This window comes from Parasteatoda tepidariorum, chromosome 2 (genome assembly GCF_982258835.1).
Source record: "Parasteatoda tepidariorum strain Cologne lab strain chromosome 2, Ptep-v5.0, whole genome shotgun sequence".
Lineage (NCBI taxonomy): Eukaryota > Metazoa > Arthropoda > Arachnida > Araneae > Theridiidae > Parasteatoda > Parasteatoda tepidariorum.
In genome coordinates, this window is record NC_141756.1 from 64,231,272 (window position 1) to 64,252,727 (window position 21,456).

The following is a 21,456-nucleotide window of genomic DNA, read 5'->3' on the forward strand; positions in this document are numbered from 1 at the left end:
AGAATACAACAACCCTTATAATTATGCTAAATGCTTTTTAATCAACTTCAAGTCATACATTATTCTATAACAATTGCTTTGTAAATCAGTGGAATATTCAAGCTAACTTTAAATCAATTTTTACCTAAAATACTAGTGAAAAATTTCGAACAACTTTAAGTAATAAATTATTCTACAGCAATATATTGCAAGCCATCTAAAATTTAAAAGCCAATTTTAAAAATATTCTCAGAGAAAATATCAGAACAGAATTCCAATACATATAATATAATAAGCTATAAATGATAAATACCTAACTGTAAATATAAGCAATAAATGACAAATTATTCTACATAAATACCTATTTAAAGTTGTGGAAAAATTTGAAAACTAATTTTAAAATAATTATTCCGGAAAATATTTGTACAGCATGTTTCATAATATAAAAACCACATTTACTAAGTTATAACCACCTTCAAGAATCTTTGAAGTCAAAACCATCTCAAAAGTCAAGTAATGCTTCAATAATTTCAACATAAAGCCCTGATGAGTGATACCGATAATTCCATCACCTCAACTTTATGCAAATAGATGATAATCATTAAATAAGGATATCTAAGAGGATTCTGCCTGTGCCATGTAGTACACATCAAAGATTAATGCAATTCGCAAGTGAACCTGGTATAATGTGTAGACACTATAAGGAAGATAGAGTACTAGTTTCAGGGTCAGTCCTGATGTTGACAGTCGATATCACAGGCAATGAATTCTAAACATCTGAGAGTGAACTAGGAATTCCAAGATAGTCAGATATCATGAACATAAAGATGGTATTTGAAACATATGTCGAATATTAGGTGAATAATAAACATGGCTTATTTTAACAAGATTTAAAGTCTAGCAAATAAGTCTAAGAGGAGCATATTATAAATGAAAGCATAATTAGAAACAAATTAAACTTGTTTTTAAAGACAAATTTATAAATTAGTATGTACAGGGTGTTCCGTAATCTAATGCCAAATTATGCATTTTGTTTTATAACGGGGTTTGAACAGGAGATCCAATTTTATGTTTACAACTCTCAATGTTCAACTCCGTAACCTTGTAATTTTGAACCCAACCCAAAATGAGGACTTTTTGATGGAGTTTTTATTTTATTTTATAACCGTCGTTGAACAGCCGACCCAATTCCATGGGTTTACGACTACTTACGTTCAACTCCGTAGCCTTGTAATTTTGAACCAATCCAGAAGACAAGGAAACTCCTGGATCAGTACCCCCAGAGGTATTGATTTGTTGTGGGAACATGGAGGACTTTGAGACTCGACAGATTTAACGTGCATCAGTCACCTTTTACTACAAGGGGAGTCTTCGGCCGGCGAGGATCGAACACACGACCTCTTGGATATGGGCCCAGCGCCCTACCGACCAGGCTATCCCGGCCCTTTTGATGGAATTAGCCCTAATTTGAGTTACATGGAGGGGAAAACCACAAAAATCTCCCACGGTTAGCTTGATGGCAAGGGGACCCTAAGCCGTGATCCGCCTACCACTGAGGATATTTTACGTCAGCAATGTGGCCGGTGCGAGGTTTCTAAAGTTTCAATAATTCAAGGATTTTTAATCTTTTGTTACTCATCGTGTGAGCGCTGTTATAGTGAGTCTTCTGTTCATTTAAGAAAAATAGGATATGATTTGATATATTTCCAATATATTAAAAGACAGAATACTCTTAATTAACAAGTCCTATCTATCATTTTCTTGCATCTTGTTACATTGAGTATTATGGTGCTTTAGTGATTTTTCTTTTATTCACACAATGGTATAAAATATTATAAAGTTCCTAATCAAGTATTTAAACAAGTTAATCGAACTAAATATGAATATTTAGCGATTACTTACTAATTCGATCATAGCCTTGAGTATTTTTTAACTCAATAATCCTATAAAATAAACTTAAAAATAAACTAAATTAACAAGTCCTATACATCTTTTATTTGCCATTTTGTTATATTGAGTGTTCTATCCTAATTCTATCATAGCCTTGAGCCTTCTCAGAAAATCTTTAACGAGATTACATTGTTCTTTTTTCTCCAAAATATTGCTTTAGGAAAGTAAACTGCCTTCTTAAAACATCAACAATTTTATTACTTTTCAATGATTCTTTTAAAATAGCCCATTACATTTTCAGTATAGCTCTAAGAAAAATTTGAATTTCAAATAAGCTGTTTTGAATCTTCAAAGATAAAATATTGACGTACATGTCAAAGAATAAATCCATTTTTATGGAAATAAGACTTAAAAAGGAAATTATTTTGAGATAAAAACGTAAGATTATCATTTTGTTTTTAAAAATGAAAACATGATCTAAAAGTAATTTTAGTAAAAAATCATTACTCTTATTTATAAAACAAATGGAAAAAATAGTGATTAAATTTGATTTTGTTTAAAAAATAAACAGTTTTATTTTCATTCTTATGACTTAAAATATTATAGATTCAGTGGTGTTTAAACACATAATTTTAAATTCAAAGGAAATTTTCATGAAAAATTTAAAATAAAAATTTCATTTTGCTTAGATATTAAACATTTAGAAAACCTTAAATATAGCAAACCTTAAAATATACCTGACGCAATATTAATAAATTCAAAAACACCTCAGTTTTTTTATACTATATAGACAGCACAATATTATCGAAATTATGAAGATTAAACAATTTAGAAATATATTTTAAATGTTAATATTTCAAATTGATAATCAAGGATTATTTTTGTTATTAATATCGTAAACACACAAAAAAGAAAATATTCAAAATTATGCGAAAATATTCAAAATAAAATAAAATAAATTTTTCAAATATTTATGATCAAAGCTCTTTTAAAAACAAAAAAATATAGATGTCTAAAATATTTAAAACATGTATTTAATTAAAAGATCTATGAAATTTCTATTATTCGATTAATAAGAACGCCACACAAAACTTAAGATGGTTGGGAAAGATGTTATACTGTCTTGTTTTCCGATTTTATTTTTACAACTTTAAGTAGGGAAGTAAAAATCATGAGAAAAACTTAAATTATTTCGTAATTTACGTTTATGATTTTGTAAAAATAATATACGAAAATGGACCAGAAGAAATAATTTTTATGTGATAAGATGAACTCATAAAACAGAACTTTAGAACTGACTTCAAATGTGAAAGGTTTACTTTTCGATAAATTATACCGATTTCAATTGGAAAATTTTTATTTCACTCAGAATAATTTTCACATTAATAATTTTTATAGTTCAATTTATTTGTTTATATTTCAAATTTAAAATATTTCAATTGATAAATTTGTTTATTTTCAATTGATTAATTTATTTTATTTCTAATTCAATTGGAATATTTTTTATACTTGTATAGGAATATTTTAATTAAAATTTTTTTTTATATCAAATGGAGTAATTTTATTACTTTAATTCAAGTTTTTTTTGTCTCTAAATTGGAATATTTTTTACTTTTCAATCGAAATATTGAATATTGATTACCCTTTATCTCAAATTTATTTTTTTATTTCAATCAAAATAATTTTATTTATTATTATTATTTAACTAAAAATTAAGTAATAAATTGAAGAAAAATTTCAAAAAAAAATTTATATTCGAAGTTGCGAACATTTAAAACTCTTCAAAAATATTTTAATAACTAAATGCATGCAAGTTTAAAATAAAATGTTTATGAAATTTACATCCTCAGGTGAACTTATCAATCAGGTTTGTTATAATTCTCTTATGAATTTTATGATAAATTTTTTAAAAAATCTGTTGAACAAAATTATATTTATAAATATTTCTATTCCTATAACTATATTGTGCACCATGTCACAGATTTATATATTATAACAAAAAGGGAAAATAAATTGGGTATAGTGAATATTTGATACTCGTAACAAAATATTTTAAAACTATTATCTAAATAGAGTTGTATAAAATTTCAAGAAGCCAAGACCAATTTTAAGAAGCCAGTAGCCTTAAAACATGTAAAGTATTTATATATTTTTAGGTTAAAATAAAACTGGTTAAATTTTAATAAAATAATTTACACAATTTATGATATTCTTGGCGCGGTTTGATGATTTATGATATTTTTTGTAGACTCACTTTTAATAATATGGAAGATGTTATGTAATGTTAAGTAAAGTTTTAAAAATTTTAATTTAAATTACGTTTTATTCAAATTTTAAATTTGTTCCAAAATTAATATAAATAAAACCACAATATAAAAGTAACAATTATAATTAAAAAAATGAGCCAAGTTTTTGTTACACTTTTCCGGTTATTAATACATATTTGATACTATAGAGCAAGTATACATTATTTAGGTATGGAAAAATATTTATTTGTTCCATACTGTGATTATATTATTAGCATAATATTTCGTTATATTATTGGCAGATATAAGTTGCTATATAATTTAAACCTTTAATAATTTTTTCCTCCATATACTAAAGTATATAGACTGTAAAAATGTCTTGTTACTGAAGTTATTTTCATTTTGTTTAAAAATGTATTTAAATTTATAAATTAAAGACTTTAATTCTTCGTAATGCAATTAATTTATGCTGACATTGAAGGATCTTTATTTTTGCATTTCCTATTCTTCTTGAAAATTCAAATTAAAAAAATTAAATTTTCTAAAATAAAAAAAGAAATAATTTTAGATCCAAAATTTTTATTTATTTTTTATGTTTTGATTTTTAATGTTCTTGTAATTTATTTCGGCTAGAATAAAGTTGCCAAGCAAAGCTAATATATAAACAATTTTCATACATTTCCTTAATTTGAAGTCTTTAGAAGTTTGTTAAATAAAATACTTAATACATAGCATAATATCTAAATATAAATATGCATTTAAATAAACATTCATCTCTAATATCTTCGCCAGTTAATCTAATTTGTCGCGTTGGGTAAATGCCAAGTGCCAAACGAAAATATTCTTAACTCTAGACAAAGTAGAAAATTAAATATATCTATTGATTTACCCTTTACACTACATCTTAATTTACAATGTACATAAAACACACACTATTTTGAGACATTTAAAAAATAATCAACAAGCCAACCGCCATGTTTGACATCGAATCAACCTAAAGCAAGAGCAGAGAAATGGAATAAAACAGAAGATTTTTTTCCCACTTACGCTTGAATAGACTTGGATAGCGGCCAGCGTTCCATTTGAGCTTGGTACCTCATGTTTTCGATCTGTTTTCGAAGTGTATCTTTGTCCATCTCTGATACTAATGACTGAGGTTTTGGTCTACAGTTATTCTCTCAAAATGTACAACAAAAGCCCTCGCCTTTCTCGTTTTAGAACAATCAGTACCTACACCCGAAGCTCGCACGTTACTAAATGCAGAATGGAGGAAGAGCGCTGATTCGGCGTGGGATTGCAATTACGGCGCCTGCGCGATGGGGATTTTGGTAGGGAAAATTTCCCTCTATCTTCCTTATCCTCGATTGCATCCTTGGATGCGAGGAGGAAAATGTTGAAGAAGGGAGAAATATGAGGCGCAATAAGAAAAATGCCACCGACGTGCATGTCTACGAACGCGTATAGGAAGCTCGTTTTTTTTGTTTCACTGCATTGATTAGTTGTGTTGGAAGGTAACAAAGTCTGGGCAAAGATAAGATTGTCAAAGTGAGCCCCAACTATTATGCGCTTATTTAGCTTCCTTATTTTATTTGTTTATTCTTTTTCTTATTGTTTTAATGTCTCCCTAGTTAAAATTTTATTCTTTTATTTTTTAAAGAAGGCTTTTTTTTTTAATTACGGCTTATTATTAATTTTGAAATTAAAATACAATGCCCACTTTTATAAAAGTATTCTATTCTCGTTTTTTTTATTAGTTATTTTTTTTATTTTTTTTTTCGAGACAAAGAAAAATTTATCTTTTTTCGAATAAAAAAACGTTATTGTTGTTGCCATTTATTTAACGCGACATTTTATTACAATACATTTTCGTTTTAACTTATTTCTTAAAAATAACACATTTGTTGCTTGTTTAGAATCACCCGTTTGCTAAAAAATGCATTTTGGCGTGCTTTACAATCGATTTTTTGTAGCACGCCAAAGCATAAACATTTGAAATTTTATTGCTTAAAATTGCAATTTTTTTCTTAAAATAGGACCGATATTGAATATAATACAATGTAATATTGATTTAGGTGAATAAGCAAAATGAAAAAAAAAGTACAATGTCCACTTCTTTGCAGTTTTAAAATCAAATTTCTTACTAGTAAACAATATATTTGAGTAATACTTTATCGTCCAAATTATTTGACAAAAAATAGCTTGAGGTAAGAAACAAAGCTATCAAAAAATATACAAATTAAAACTGTGCGAATTTTTATTAAATGACATTCGTATTTTTATAATTATTAAAATTATATATTTCACCTATAGTAAGTTATGATATAAGTAGAAATTTCTTCTGTTTTCAACAACGAGGTACATTTGTAAACGTAAGTTTATTGAGTCCTTCTTTTCCGTTTCTTTAACACTTGCGTATACAAAGAAACACTTTTTATACATCAAAAGCGAATCTTACGAAATTTACAGCAATATCAAATAAAAATAATCTCAATAAATCAATACACAGCTTTTAGAGATGCAGAGATTTGCAGATTTTTGCTCAAAAAATTCACACATTTTCGTCTGCAATTTAGCATGAATAGTTTAAATAATGGTTTAATTATAAAATGTTATTTGTAGACTTTTTTATTTAATTTCGGATGCATGGAATAATAAAAAAATGAACACCATAAGAAAGTGGATAGATCCTTAAGAAACTAAAAAATACTTTCTAAAAATTTAAAAAAGGAAGGCAACAAGTAAAAAAAATGAAATCTAGATTGGAGTTTTTGTCAATTTCGGTAGTATCATTTTAGTGAGATCGTTAGATCCAACAAAGCTATGAATTTGAAACTGACTACATCGTAGGACTCAAAATGTTTCAACTTCATTTCTTACTTATGTTTGAACTTATTTAAATAACTCTAATTTTTACTAAACAATTTAAAACCATTTTATACCATTTCGTAATGTTAAGATAAAAACAATTAGCTTGCCATCGTGGTTCAGAAACAAATAAATATGACATAATTTTGCTGTAAATTTTCACGATATCTTAGGCTTAATAAAAGCCATCGGCAATTTAAATGTATAGCATAAGCTATTTTTAATGATGACATATAGTATCTTTCAATTTCAAATAATTAAATTAATTGAACAAGCACTATTAAAGGGAAATGTTTCTTTTTTAACTTTAAAAAAATATGTTCATTAAAAAATTTTCCAAATTACAACCAATTGAGCTTTTCAGAAAAGTTTTAAGTTTCAGTTTTGTGACAAATAAATTTATTTACAGTAGCAAAAAATAATCAATTTCATTTGTTTGAAAATTTTTACAAATTACTGGATTGATTAAAGCATAAATATAAAATAAAATACATTTTACTTTAATAGGTTGTAGTAGCTTTCAAAGATTTTCAATTAAAAAAAATATTAAAAACAATATTAACTAGATTTCATAAACTATTTTTAATTCCACTTAGTTAATTGAGTGTTTTCCCTGCAACAGTAGAAGTTTCCTTATTAAACATTAGTTTAAAAGTCCAAGAAACTTGACTTTGTTTCTCTGTTTTCCATGTACAATTTAAAAGATTTCACGAAGAAAAAATATTATTCTTTTTCATTATTTTACTTCGGAGGAAACAAGCCATTAAAAGCGAATCAAAATAGTCTTGAAAATAATAAAATGCTTAAACAATGATAAATCAAAATCTTCCAGACTAAATTTAAGTTGCGTATGAAAAAAATAAAAAATACATTAATCAAAAATCGTCAGTTTCAGAATGTTGCTATAGTTACGAAACAAAACGAACTGACAGCATACAGGCTCTTGTTACTTCTGAATTTGAAACAATTTAAAATTATCAACTAACAGAAGAAATTCTGAGCTCTTTTTTAACATTATATGATGTTTGTACTCCCAACCGAAAATGTTATTTCTGAATATTGTCCAAGAATCGAATAAAAAAGTTGTTATTCTATAGAAACCGAAAAGTTTTGGAGGTTTTTGTCTGCAAAACTGACGGATCCAAATGAAGTTTAGCTCCAAAACAAACACATTACAGTAAATAATCGCATTAAATAGACTAAAGCAGCTCTTAAAAATAATTTTTTAAAAATAGCGATTAAGAAAATTCTAAAAAAAAGTTACGATCAAACTGTATTTGAGATCAAAATGTGAGGTATTGCTTACGATTTATGGAATGCTCTTTAAGGAAACAAAAAAATACTAGGTGCGTGTTTGCATGCTTCTTGTATAGAAACCTTTTAAGGTCAGCCTCTCAACAGGCCTTTCACTTCATTTCAAGTTTGACATAGATTTTTAAGATAGATATGAGCAAAAACCTATTGTTTTGAGGGATATATTAACCAAGAAATTAACTCGAATCTGTTTTTGGAATTCCTTGATACCATTGTAGCATTTTTAGTGATAACTTTCTCTTTTACTTTTGTTTATAATAAAGAAAATTTATCAGGGTATTTTTTTACTTAGAAGTCAACTTCTGTGATTTTTTTTATTGCTTGATAGTTTTTATATTTTTGAAGCTAGTGGCTCCTTAACTTTTTTAAGTTTTAGAGAGTAATCTATCTCCTCAAAAAATTTAAAAAAAGTAGAAACAGCCATCATCTTAAAAAACTTAGTGACTATCATGCAATAAAGAAAAAAAGCTACAATTTGTTTTGTAATGAAAAAAAAATTGAGAAATTTCTTTTACAGCAAACAAAACTATGCGAAAACCAACCTCATGTTAAAGTTTTAGGCCTACAGATCAAACAAAATAATTTTTTTCTGTGGATAACCTACTTAAGTTTGTATTCCACCTTGTTCACATTTTAAATTTAAGTTTTATTCCCATAAAAATGTCATTATTTAAGGCTAGTACCCATCTAAGGAATAATTAACAATCGTTGCGTTATCCGTATAAAATAATTTACTAATTTACAACTATACTATCAAAGACAAAACTTTCACTTTTGCAATCCTTGAGCTATATATTTAATTAATTTAAAAGATTATTTCGTCACGAAATCGCGTGATTTCTTATGAAACGGGAACTCTCAAATATATGAAGAAAATCATTTCCTCAACTCGAAACGTCATCGTAGTGCATTGTGAGAGATTGTTAATTAGAACAACAAAACTAGCATGAAGACTAGACGATCGAAAATAAAGTGCCTCAATAAGCCGTCCGGTTGTATGGTGCTCAAGAAGTTGGTCTCGTACTAGAACGATCCCAGGTTCAAATCCCGCTTCGGACAAGGTTGTAATTTATCTCTCTGTACTATTTGTCTCACTTATATTAGTAAGGTGACATTGTCCCAGCTGTATGGTGTCCTCTATAAAATGGTACTTAGAAAAGTTACATTAAGAACTACGAGAGGGGGGTTTTTTTAAGAAAAAATGGAATGGCGAAATATTTCTTTACTGTTGACGAAATTTGCTTCCTCGAAGAAGTGTCGATAATTATTGCATTACCTTAACGAAATGTTCGCTGTGAGAACCAGTTTCGTCAAAACGAAGGTTTCATGAAATTTGAGTATCCATTTTCTACAGTATACTTTTAGAAATGCCAATATCATTAAAATGGTGGGACCCGAAAAATTTCGTATAACCCAAAAAATTTCGTAAAAGTGTTTCGTAATTCGTGTAGTTTCTAAATGTGCGTGAAATATAAATACAGTATGTGCAGCGAAATAAATATAAAATAAAAACACATAATTTAAATAAATGTTTTAATTAAAAAATTATATTAAGTTGAAGTTCTCTGATATATTTCCTACTAATGTTGTAACTAACTATTCATTACAGATTATAGATTAATATTTGCTTCAATGCTTACGCTGGTATTAAAGTTTATTCAGATAAAGGTTTTCTCAAAGTTTGTAATAAATTTGTCATAAAAATTCATTTTAATGGAGGGTCTTGAATGCTTCGAGCATTGCCAATGCTCGAACATTTATTAAGAAACATTTAATTGCAAAACACTCATTTGTTCGCGGTAAGTTTTTTATTCATTATATTTTTTTAAAGAGTTTTTTTTTTGTTATTGAATCTTCATTAAGGATCATTTAATTGCAGAGCACTCATTTGTTTGTGGTAAATGTTTCGTTCATAATGTTTGTTAAAGCGTTCCTTTTGCTGGAGGATTTCAAAATTTTGTTACGTGGAAAGTCTATGGTTTTATGGGAGTAAGCCCTAAATTTAAAATATAAACAAAGGTAACATACATTTTTAATCGAGTTATCCTTAAAAAGCAATAACTTCGTGAGATTTATCGGAAAAAAAACTTGAATCTAAAATCTGCATTTCTTGATTTCACTGACTTTTTAGTGTTTTTTCTTAATCTTTGTTTATTATTAAAAACAATTTATCAGATCTTTTTTTTCTAATTTTTGTGTTTTTAAAGTTGGTGTTAGTTTTACTTTTTCAAAGTTTTTTTCGGGGGGAAATCATTTAAAAAAAATAATAACCTATATACATACACCTAACAACCCAACACCTACTAGAAGTTACAATTATTAAATAAAATGCAATTTGAATCATAAAGTTTTCAAATTCAATAAACTTATCAACAGTCAAATGTGTGTTTTTGAGATCATTTTCATTTTTATATCTCAGTTTTATGGGCAAAAGCTCCTCGGTTACAGGGTTAATGTTACGCACAGGTTTCAAACCTTTTTTTTGGCAAATTAACCGTTTATTTGCGTTCTCTATTTCCGATGTAGTGCACTTTTAATCATACAGTTAATTTATCAAAAATTCTTACTGATCCATCAATTTATAGTAAATCTTTTTCTTTCGAAAATTTTTAATGGGCCCGAACGTAAACAAGAATTATTTGCTGCAAACATCTGAGTCAGTGTAAAATAACTTTAAAATTTTTTTTTTTAACTAACCAAAACAATTGTAACATTATGTTCGTCATAAATAAAAAGAATATCGAAATAATTTGTTCAAAATTTAAAAGAACAGAAGAACAGTTTGAATTTTGAAAAGTGAAAAATAAGATACTTCAAACTTTCAAGTAAAAACTATTTTTCGTGTGTGGAAACAGCAAGCAAAGCGTTTTCTTTTTTCTATAGAACTGGTTTGTAATATTTTACTAAATAAATGGTTGAATTAATAGCTCTTTAATAACATTCAATTCATACAGCATTAAATATGTGTTTGTTTTTCAATACAAAATAAAATTATCAATTTTAAAATGTTCTTAGTATTTAAAAAATATTCTTTTGTTACAAAATTTTCACGTATAGTTCCTTTAGAAAACCCCAACGCCCCCGTACAAATTTACAACGCCCACAAGGGGGTGATAACGCCCACGTTAAGAACATATGCTATAACAAGTGTTTTCGTTCGATTTTTGAACATGATTCTGAAGAAAACATTTCTGTGGGAGAGAAAATCCTTCCTATAAACATTGTAAGAAGTGCGTCTGTACTATCCTCCTCTCCGCACTTCTCAACCCCAACGATTGTTACAATCTCAGTTTTTTTTTTTTTTTTTTTTTTTTTTTGCATCATCAGTCAGTTGCAAATAATTAAAAAGGATTTATTTGAAAGGTTTAAGATGTTTAATTATATTAATACCGATTTGATTTTGCTTTAAAGATTTAGTTCCCAAATCGGGATAAATGTCATTTTAGATTTCGCTTGGTAACGTCATCATCATATAAGTGAGAAAGTGGACCATACGTTTAGAAGAATAGTCTGGTATTTTTATCGTGATTCTTCAGAGTATGTAGTGAAAACCATTTTTTTTCGTTAAACTTGTTTATTTTTCGACACTTTATTATTACTAAATGTGTGGATAGTTAGAATGATAATTTAGGAAACTAGAATTTTCGATAAACCCCTTTTTAAAGAAGTAAAAAGTTATCAAAGGAGCGAATTAAATACCGAAATTTTGGTGCTATTCCAATTCCCCAAAATTCCAGATTTTCTTTAACAGAAATTTTTCTTTAGCATTAAAAAGTGCTTTTTTTGCAGAGTTTCTTATTCTTACTGTCGGTGCCTACTTTCTCAGGGTCACTTAGCACTATGGAAATTTTCCATACACTTGAGAATTAACTTTGATTTATTAAATTTTTAGATAAATTTGAAAAATACATTTAATTTTTAGAAACATTCTTTTATACACTGAGAATAAATAAAAATAATAAACAAAAATACAGGAAATAGGTAAAATTGTCTGTGTTTCTGGCTCTATGGCAACACTAAAACGCTCGGTAATTTTAACCGAAGCGCTTTGGTAATGATTTTGGTAAAATTAAGATTTAAATACGGTCTTATAATATGTGATAAAACTTGAAAAATGTGGTAACATTTGGCAATTTCATCATGATACTTTAGAGCATGACATAAAAACTATTTATTTGACTTAATTTACTTTTCTGTTTTTTATTTTTTACTAAATTTGTGGTAATAAGAACTATAATTTTGAAAACCAAGATTTTTCGTAAACCGTTGCAAAATATGAACGAAAAAATTACTTAAGGAATCATTTAAATACCGTTTGTATTTTGAGTTTTATTTCCAGAAGCATGGTTTTTTTTACCATAAATATCATTACCATAGATTACAGTAGTTTAATCTTTGTGGCAGAAACTAATCTTTTAAAACGAAACATCACATGAAGCAGAATGATCTTTTCTGTTCAAAATTTAACTAAGTTTTAACTTTTAAAAAAAACTTTCCGTAATTTATCCAGAATTTCCTAAAATATCTGCGTCAAATGATCGTCTTTTATCAATTAGGAATGAAGGCGAAAAACAAAATGGTCGAGATGAAAACCAAATTGAGCAGAGTAATTGATAATTTATTACGTTTGACTTAAAATGAAATTTAAGAAAATATTTTTCTTTTAAAAAAGAAGAATGTTAACATAAATTAAATAAGCAATGTTAACATACGTTTATGAATCTTCAATAAAAGTTGGACTATAAAGTAGGAATTATAATTAATATCGTGATGAATACATTTGTCACTTTTTTAAAATTTTAGCAAAAAATGTTTAAAGCGAAACCCATTGAAAAAAAACTAAAATTAAAAAATATTTTCAACCTTCAAGAAATTTTATAGTGGCAAAAGTTCAGTTATTTCATTGAAGGTAAAAGAAAATTCAGAGATAAAAACGAATTTTATTACTTATTTTATTATTATTATTTTATTTTTATTATTTTATTATTATTATTTTATTTTTTACTGATTATTTATAAATCACCATACTCACAAGTTGAATTTTTTTAATTTTATTTAATAAGACATGATAACAATTAATATGTACAACAAACATTAAAAGTAATTACAGAAAAAAATAAAATATGATTTAAATACAAATAAAAACATAACTAAACTATCAACAACACTCTCAAAGTTCATTTTCTTATTTCACTACATTTTATAAACAATTATTGTAGATAACACATCTTAATAATATTTCACGAAGCAATATTTTATTTAAAACATACTTTATTCATAATACGCAAGCATGTGCTAATTCTAAATCTGACAAACACTAACTTTTTTTACAATCTGTGCAAAATCATTTACAGACATTTAGATTAAAATATTCTACATAAATATTCTAAAAATTCATAACTTAACTGTGGCATAAAAATGTTTCAATTAATTTTAATGACAACAAACTCACCATGCATAATTATGTATAGCGCAATTTTGTACAAAAAAAAATCTATTCATTGCACAAAGATTATTTTTAAAAAAAATTTAAAAAAAAAACACGAATTTATACGTTTAAATGTGTAATTCAGTTTACATACATATTCATTCAATTATCGATTTATCATATAAGATACATTTTTATTCATTTTCCTTTCATTTACAAATATACAATTATGTATTTAAACTGAGAATTCATTTTATGGATATAATATGCATAAAATATGCATATGTTTAAACCTTCATGTCACATCAGCTCATAAAAAAACAATTAGAAAAATAACTAATTCTCCCAAAAAATAATCAAAAAAATCATTTAAAAATAAAATAATTAATTTCTTACATCTTCTTATAAGTATCATGTGAATATAAGCCCGGTATAAGAATTTACAGAGTCAATGTACGGCAGAATCTTCATAACTTCAAATTTGTCTTCGGCCTTAGCACAGTTCTACAGAAACTAGTATTGTAAAAATTAGGCTAAATGTAACATAACTGCAGCAGAATTAAATACATCTTATACAACCATGACCAAGGGTCTATTGTTAAGCCACCATATGGTAACAAAATTAGGACATATAAGACAAATAAAAATTACGAAATAGTTAAATTGAACAAACATTATTTTAATTAAAAGTTTTATACATTTTTGAATGAATAAAATAATAAAATTATGGAAATTTAAAAGGTAGATAAGTATCCCTATAAATAATTGGAATTTTTCTCATTCTGAAATCAAGAAGAAAAAAAAATTAAATTTTTCTTGTTATTTAAATTTTTTATTTTTTAAAATACCAGTTAATCAGAGAACATTATTTGGAATTTTTGAAATTCATCACTTTTCTTTTGCATATATATCTGCAGATTGGGAAACAAATTTTTTGAGGACCTAATGCAAATAGTAGTTGAATTGAATTAAAAATTAATTGACTTGGTTTCTCCTTTCAGTAATATATTAGGCTTGTTCTTTAAATATGTTATTAAAAATAATCTTCAGGAGTTGTGATGATTTTTATTTTCTAAATATGAGATACAAACTAATTCGCATATGCTCTGATAATCTGCAGAGCTCGCTGCCATGCTGGAGGATTTCTGCAGCCGGGAATATAAGAATATTACAACTAAAATCAAGTATTCAAACTGTATAATATTTTTAATAAGAATTTGAATTACTTTTTTAAAAAATAAATTAGATTCTATTAAAATTTAAGACCTTCTGCTTAAATTTAGCTTTCAAAATGTATCTCATATAAATAAATCTTTACAAAATAATAAATATTTTTATCACAAATGATATTTTTCCATTATATTAAACAGTCTTTACGTATAAAAGATATTTTCCATAACATTAAAAATTTTATCACATATTTTGTATTTTTTACTAAATGTGTAGTAACAAAAATCATAATTTTGAAATCCAGAATTTTTGATAAACCGTTATCATATGAACAAAAAAATGACCAAATGGATGGTTTAAATACTATATATTTCGATATTATGAACCAGAATTATGTTTTACTTTTTTTTACCAGAAATATCAATACTATAAAGTACGGTAATTTTACCATAACTTTTTTCTACGATTTTTTTCTGTGTGAAAATAAAATAATTTAAAGCCAATGTGTTAAAGTAATATTCCGTATAGAAATTGCTGTTAAACCTGCAAACAATTTCAAGCATCCTAATGTTTCAAAGCTTTTTCATCATCAAAGTATTATTACAGAGTTTTATCACAATACAATAAAAACATTTAATGACATTACAATGAGTATTTTTGTGCGTTTGTAATACTGGCCTTTAATGTTTAGATCATCTCCTTCAGTTTCGTCAATACTAAGTCATGATTTATAAAAATGAAGCAGATTTACCCTGAGTCGTAAAACTGTGGATGAGATTTCTGTCACTGTCAAATCTCATTAGTGCTTTAAAAAGCAACGAAAATCATGCGATGTTAAACTTTTCAATGATTTTCCATACTTTACTTTTGGTGCAAAACATTCACCGGTAAACACATCTGGTGATTTCTTTTTCGCCAACCATAGCAGTTTGCAATGACATTTTAAAGGATTACCTGCAAAAAAATTTACTTTTCTAAATTTACTTTTCTAATTTACTTTTCTAAATTTACTTTTCTGTTCTAAATTTACTTTTGATTAAAGAAACAACTAAACTAAATCGTACTTATTAAAGCCATACTATTATCTATCGCTTTTTTTAAAAATTAATATCTATATATTTAAATTATACTATAAAACATTTCGGATCAAATTACAGTATAAAGTACCGACACTTTGGGTGCAACATCCGTAAAATGCATTTTACGGTAAATGCGGTAAAAATTATGGTATAATATTTTACAGTAAAATGCATTTTTACCGTAAAATAGTATACCATGACGTCTACAGTAATATTTATTTAGCTAGAGTGGTTCAGTGACCTTACAATAATTATTTAAAATTTTTGTTCCTTAACATATTCCGGTAAAAATGGATTATACGGTAAAAAGTACCCTGATACATTTCACCATAATTTGATCCGGAATTTTTGTACATTGTATAGGAAACTGTATTGTCGTTGTATGTATGTTTCTCCCATACTATCACAGTACAGACAGCATAGCAATAGATCATATTATTCATAATGATTGTGATCAGTTTTATCGTAATTTTTCTGTCTAAAAAGGCTAACTTTAGCATCCAGATATGTTAGTTTCGGTCCATCTAAGAATTATCGTTTTAGTAAAAATTTTATTCTTCAATAAAACCTTTTTTTTCATCTTACAAGGAGAGGATACAAACAGTTATATGGAGGGAAGGTTGATTCTTTATAAAGTTAATTTTTAAAGTTATTTAGTGCATATACCGCTTCAATAATACGAAAAGAATCGAATTTTCAAAATGGACCAAATAAAACTTTCAAACTGAGTAAAAACGCCTTCCTCACCTTACGCAATTAATGAAACGATTAATGAAATTAGCAATGATTTTAAGCAAAAGTTACAAACAAACTGTTAAATAAAACTTTAATAGTGCCTTAAATAATGTAAATAATGCCTTAATGTAAATAATAGAATATTGTAGAAATGCAATAATGTAAATAACGGAATATTGTAGTAATGTAATAATGTAAATAATGTAATAAATAATACAATAATGTAAATAATGCCTTAATTAAGTTTCATACTTGCAATCAGAATATGACAGAAAGTCAATGATTGAGATAGATTGATTAAGAGACGTTGTATAAGTGGTTCAACGTAAGTGCTTGCAGAAGATTGTTAATAATACTTTCATTATAAAGCTAAATCTATTTCAGACTATTAAATTATACAAATGTGAAAATATTTTCAAAAAAGCATTCAAAAATTACATCATTTACGACACTTTAGAGAATCACGATTATGCGGTATTTTAAGATTTGACTGACTTATATAACTCTTTCAAAATGTCAGCGTCATAGTGTTTATACCCTTGTAGTTTTAATTTGTATCTAAAAACCAGCGTTCCTCATATTTCTCGTCTATTTTTATTTCCTAATACACTTGGCACTTTCTTTTATTCCAAAAACTCTCTTAGACTGTTGCTTTGTTATTCTAACCACCAATATCTAAGAAATTTAAAGATTTGGCGAAATAAATTTATGTTGTATGGTTGCACAAGACTAAAATAAGATCTAACTGTGAGAAATTTTTCAGGAAATTCACTTAATACCTTATTCAACTTATCTGTTAAAAAAATCTTCAAATCTCAATACAGTTTGAGTATTAGTTCAAAACTTATTTTTCAGTCAAAAATCTCTTGAGAGTTTCAACTTCTATGTACATTATAGATAAATAACTTCTATTTACAATAACTTCCATATGCAATATGGATAAATAATAATAATAACACTATCAATGTAAAAACTTTAAATATTTTTTTCCAAATTATTCTAATTTGTTATGAAACCAAAAGTCATTATACTTAAGGATCATTTAAACAAAGATAATACTAATTATAAATTTCTTTGAATTAAATTAAAATGTTTTGTTTGAATGTTTGAGAAAAAAAAATTTCTAAGCAATCTATTTTTAAATCTTAATCAAGTAAAGCGTCTTTTTAAAATTTTTCAGATATTAATCAAGAACTGCAACTAACAGCTGTGAAATTTAGTTACAGAAAATCTAATAACTAAATATTAATCGCTTAACTCAAATTCATATATGTTTAGTTAATATTTTTCCTTGAGTATCTGTTTAGCTTAGTTTCAAATTATCTTTCAACAGTCTGTAGACTTACCTTCAAGTAGCAATACGTCTAAATTATTCCATACAGGTTCAAATGTTCTCGAATGGATTTCAGATATTAAATTTCCTTCTAAGCCTACCCGCTCCAGATAAGGCATTTCATCGAAAATATCATCTGGTAACGAAGTTAACTTATTTCGCCTGAAAAAGAAAAGGAATTTCAACACCACAATTAATCCATAATATAGATATAAGCTCACTGAGCCAATAATAATAATAATTAATTATTTTAATAATAATAATTACTTATTTTAATAATAATAATTACTTATTTTACTAATAATTAATTATTTTAATAATAACTAATTATTTTAATAATAATTAATCATCTTTAAATCAATTAATTATTTTAATAATAACTAATTATTTTAATAATAATTAATTATTTTAATAAAAAATAGTGTTAATCAACTATAGATTTATTGGTAGCCTAGCAGTTAGAGCAGGGGTTTCCAACTTACATGGGGACGTGGGCCGCAATTAAAAACACCAGTCGAATGGCGGGCAGTAACTTTATCAAAATTTTATATAGGACTCATTTATGTTTGAAGGAACATTAAATATTACTGTCAGACTTTTATCAAGTTATACAAAGCAAAAGTATTGAATTACGAATTAAAATAAGAAGTAGATTTATACCTGAGAAAAAAATTTTTTTTGCACGGTTGGTATGTTAAATTTCACAGAAACGATGAAATATTAGGGTTTTTTTTTAACGTAAGTAAAGTACTATTTTAAGCCCATATAGATTTTTTACGAAAATTGTCAGCAAAAAAATTATAATTTATACATTTTAGTTTACGGGTCACAAAAAAAGGCTTCGCAGGGCGGATGTGGCCCGCTGGCCGCCAGTTGGTAACCACTGAGTTGGAGAATAGGACTCCAGTTCGGAGAGGCCGGGGTTCAATCTTCGACCCTGCTAAGACCCACCGAGTATATGCGATGCACGTGCCCGTGAAATCTGCAGAATCGAAAGTCCTGTGATAAGTCGCTGATCAGTACCATGGGTTCAGAGATCTGGAGAAAGTTTCCTTCCCGTTCAGATCTATGTCTGAGTTTAGGATGTGATTTCACTAATGAGGGGTACTACCATCCGTCCATGGGGTTCTGAGCTACAATTTTCTCCTATTTTTTTAAATGCACTATTATAACAAAATAATACAGAAAACTAATGTAAGGAACAAACTAACATTTCAATAATTCTAGTTTAACTAGAGTGATGACATTCAATATTAAATGGAACAATAAACGATTTTAAGTAACTTCATTCACATTTGGAAATGTTCCACGTAAATTTAAACGTAAAAACAAAATTCATGAAATTGTGCAAAAGAATTTTATAGTTGTTTTGTTTACCTAATATTGAAAAAAGCCATTATTCCTAAATATTTACAATAATAATAGGACTTATTGAAATTTCGTTAAGAAAACTACTTTAAATTTTAAAAAAATCAGAACATAACCATAATTAATTTTATGTAAATTTAATGAACAAAATAAAGAAACTTTACTTCATCCAGAACCGAAAAATGCTCCTTTTCAACTCAATAATACTACTATTTTCCACAGGAAAGTGTTTCAACTTAGTGAATTTCATTAAGGCTTCAGAGCTAACAATATTCTTTGTTGTGTATTCAATAGTTAAACTTCTAAGATTCAATTTCAAATAGTCCGAAAGATATCGTCTAAGTGAGTCATCTCCATATTTGCTGCTGTCAATTTCTGCAAATGTCTGGAAACGCCTGGAAGCTTCTAAGACCAAGAATCCCTGAATAGAATATCGTCTAGTTTCAACTGTTCCAGACGAACTCGAATGTTACTCTCTTTTAGTTTAGACAATATGTATAAACATCAATTTGAACTTAATCGCATCTTTAGAATTTAAGTTATATTACAATTATAAAGTACCTCTTATTCAATATTTAAGAATTCTTTAGAAACATGCATTTTCTATTTTTATTTACTTTATTTATCGTTGTGTTGCTTATCTTATACAAAAAAAATAACTATTATCGCTGAATGTTTAAAATAATATTATGATTAATTGAAGTTTCGTTACGTAGAATTGCTTTTAATAAAAAAGAATCAGAACATAGACTTAATAAATGTCATGCAAATTTAATGAACTTACCCTAAATAAAGAAACTTTATTTTAGCTGGTATAGGAAACATGCTCCTTTTCAACTCAGTAATATGATTATTTTCCATCGAAAAATGTTTCAACTCAGTGAATTTCGTTAATGCTTCAGATCTAACAATGTTCGTACTCGTTGACTTAAGAGTTAAACTTCTGAGATTTTCATTCAAATGGTCTGAAAGATTACCATCTAAGTGCGTCACCTCCATATTTGCTACAGAAAATTCCAGCAAATGTCTTAAAACGCTCAAAGGTTCCCACGACCAAGAGTCCCTGAATAGAACATCGTCCAGCTTCAACTGTTCCAGGCGAACTAGAACGTTACCCTCCAATAGCTTGGATAATGTCACAGACTTAACGTTCAGAACGAGAAATCCACAGAAATCTAGAATGTAAAGCGGTAAAAAATCAAGAGAAGATTTCTCGAGAAATACCTCCTGCATATTTCTCCTCGAGCTGCATCGTAGAACGCGAATAAAAGTCTTCATGTCGTTGATGTTTTCACACCACACACTTTGTTCGAATCGTGGATGTCTTTTACAAGGATCTAAGTTGTCACTAACGCATGCTGTGTTGGAATATATTATTGTAGTAGATGTCATGGAAAACAATAATGACAAAACTAGGAAAGTTGTTTTTATAACCATCTTTTGGCTTTTCAAATTAAATTTTATTGCACTTGTTTTGTTATTTGGTATTATAGCTGTCATAAATATTATCTTCAATTTCTAAAATTAGAGAACTGTAGCAAATTACATGGTACAACCACAGATACAAACAGCATACACCATAACTGCATCACACTTATCCACTGATGGCAGCATAGTATTTAACAGTTAAAGAGTTGAAAGGGTAATGTATGTGATAATTAATCTACACTATCAAAGGTTAATATGTAGAAATCTTTCAAAATATTCTGGTTATGTAGTAGTTTTAGTGATGACCTTGTACCTAATATCAAATTAGTATTATCACGTGCTATAAGGGCGTGAAGTAATTTAAGTACCATGCTATCTCAGCAGCGGTTGGTCCTGTTGCTAGTGAAGGTCAGTATCTAGATATGGTGAAAGAACCTACTCAATACATCATCAATTATGTGTGAAAGTTGGTGAAATGTAATGCTGTTAGCTGATAAACAAAACTTTTGAAATTAAAATTTCACACATTTACCTCATAAATGCTTATAACTGTAATATTCTCTACCACGTGCGAAAAATTCACATGCTCTGCGAAATTCTATCGCAAAAAGGCCTATGAAC

The 21,456-nt window shown here is 27.2% G+C and overlaps 2 protein-coding genes across 2 annotated transcripts in view; both read right to left on the minus strand.

The window, feature by feature from the left end:
- The window catches only part of Ggamma30A (guanine nucleotide-binding protein subunit gamma-e), a 64,064-nt gene extending 58,694 nt beyond the window's left edge, over nucleotides 1-5,370 (minus strand). The window contains exon 1 of the mRNA XM_087157431.1: nucleotides 5,163-5,370. Within this exon, the coding sequence (XP_087013557.1) occupies nucleotides 5,163-5,251 (89 nt within the window). The 5' untranslated portion in view covers nucleotides 5,252-5,370. The remainder of the gene's footprint in view (nucleotides 1-5,162) is intronic.
- Nucleotides 5,371-13,351: 7,981 nt separating this feature from the next.
- On the minus strand, nucleotides 13,352-21,092 carry LOC107441720 (uncharacterized). The gene is made up of 3 exons (XM_043048321.3): nucleotides 20,192-21,092; nucleotides 18,053-18,201; nucleotides 13,352-15,846 (listed from the first exon to the last, which is right to left on the minus strand). The coding sequence occupies exons 1-3, from the start codon at nucleotides 20,905-20,907 to the stop codon at nucleotides 15,692-15,694; spliced, it is 1,020 nt and encodes a 339-aa protein (XP_042904255.2). The 5' UTR covers nucleotides 20,908-21,092; the 3' UTR covers nucleotides 13,352-15,691.
- Nucleotides 21,093-21,456: the final 364 nt, after the last annotated feature.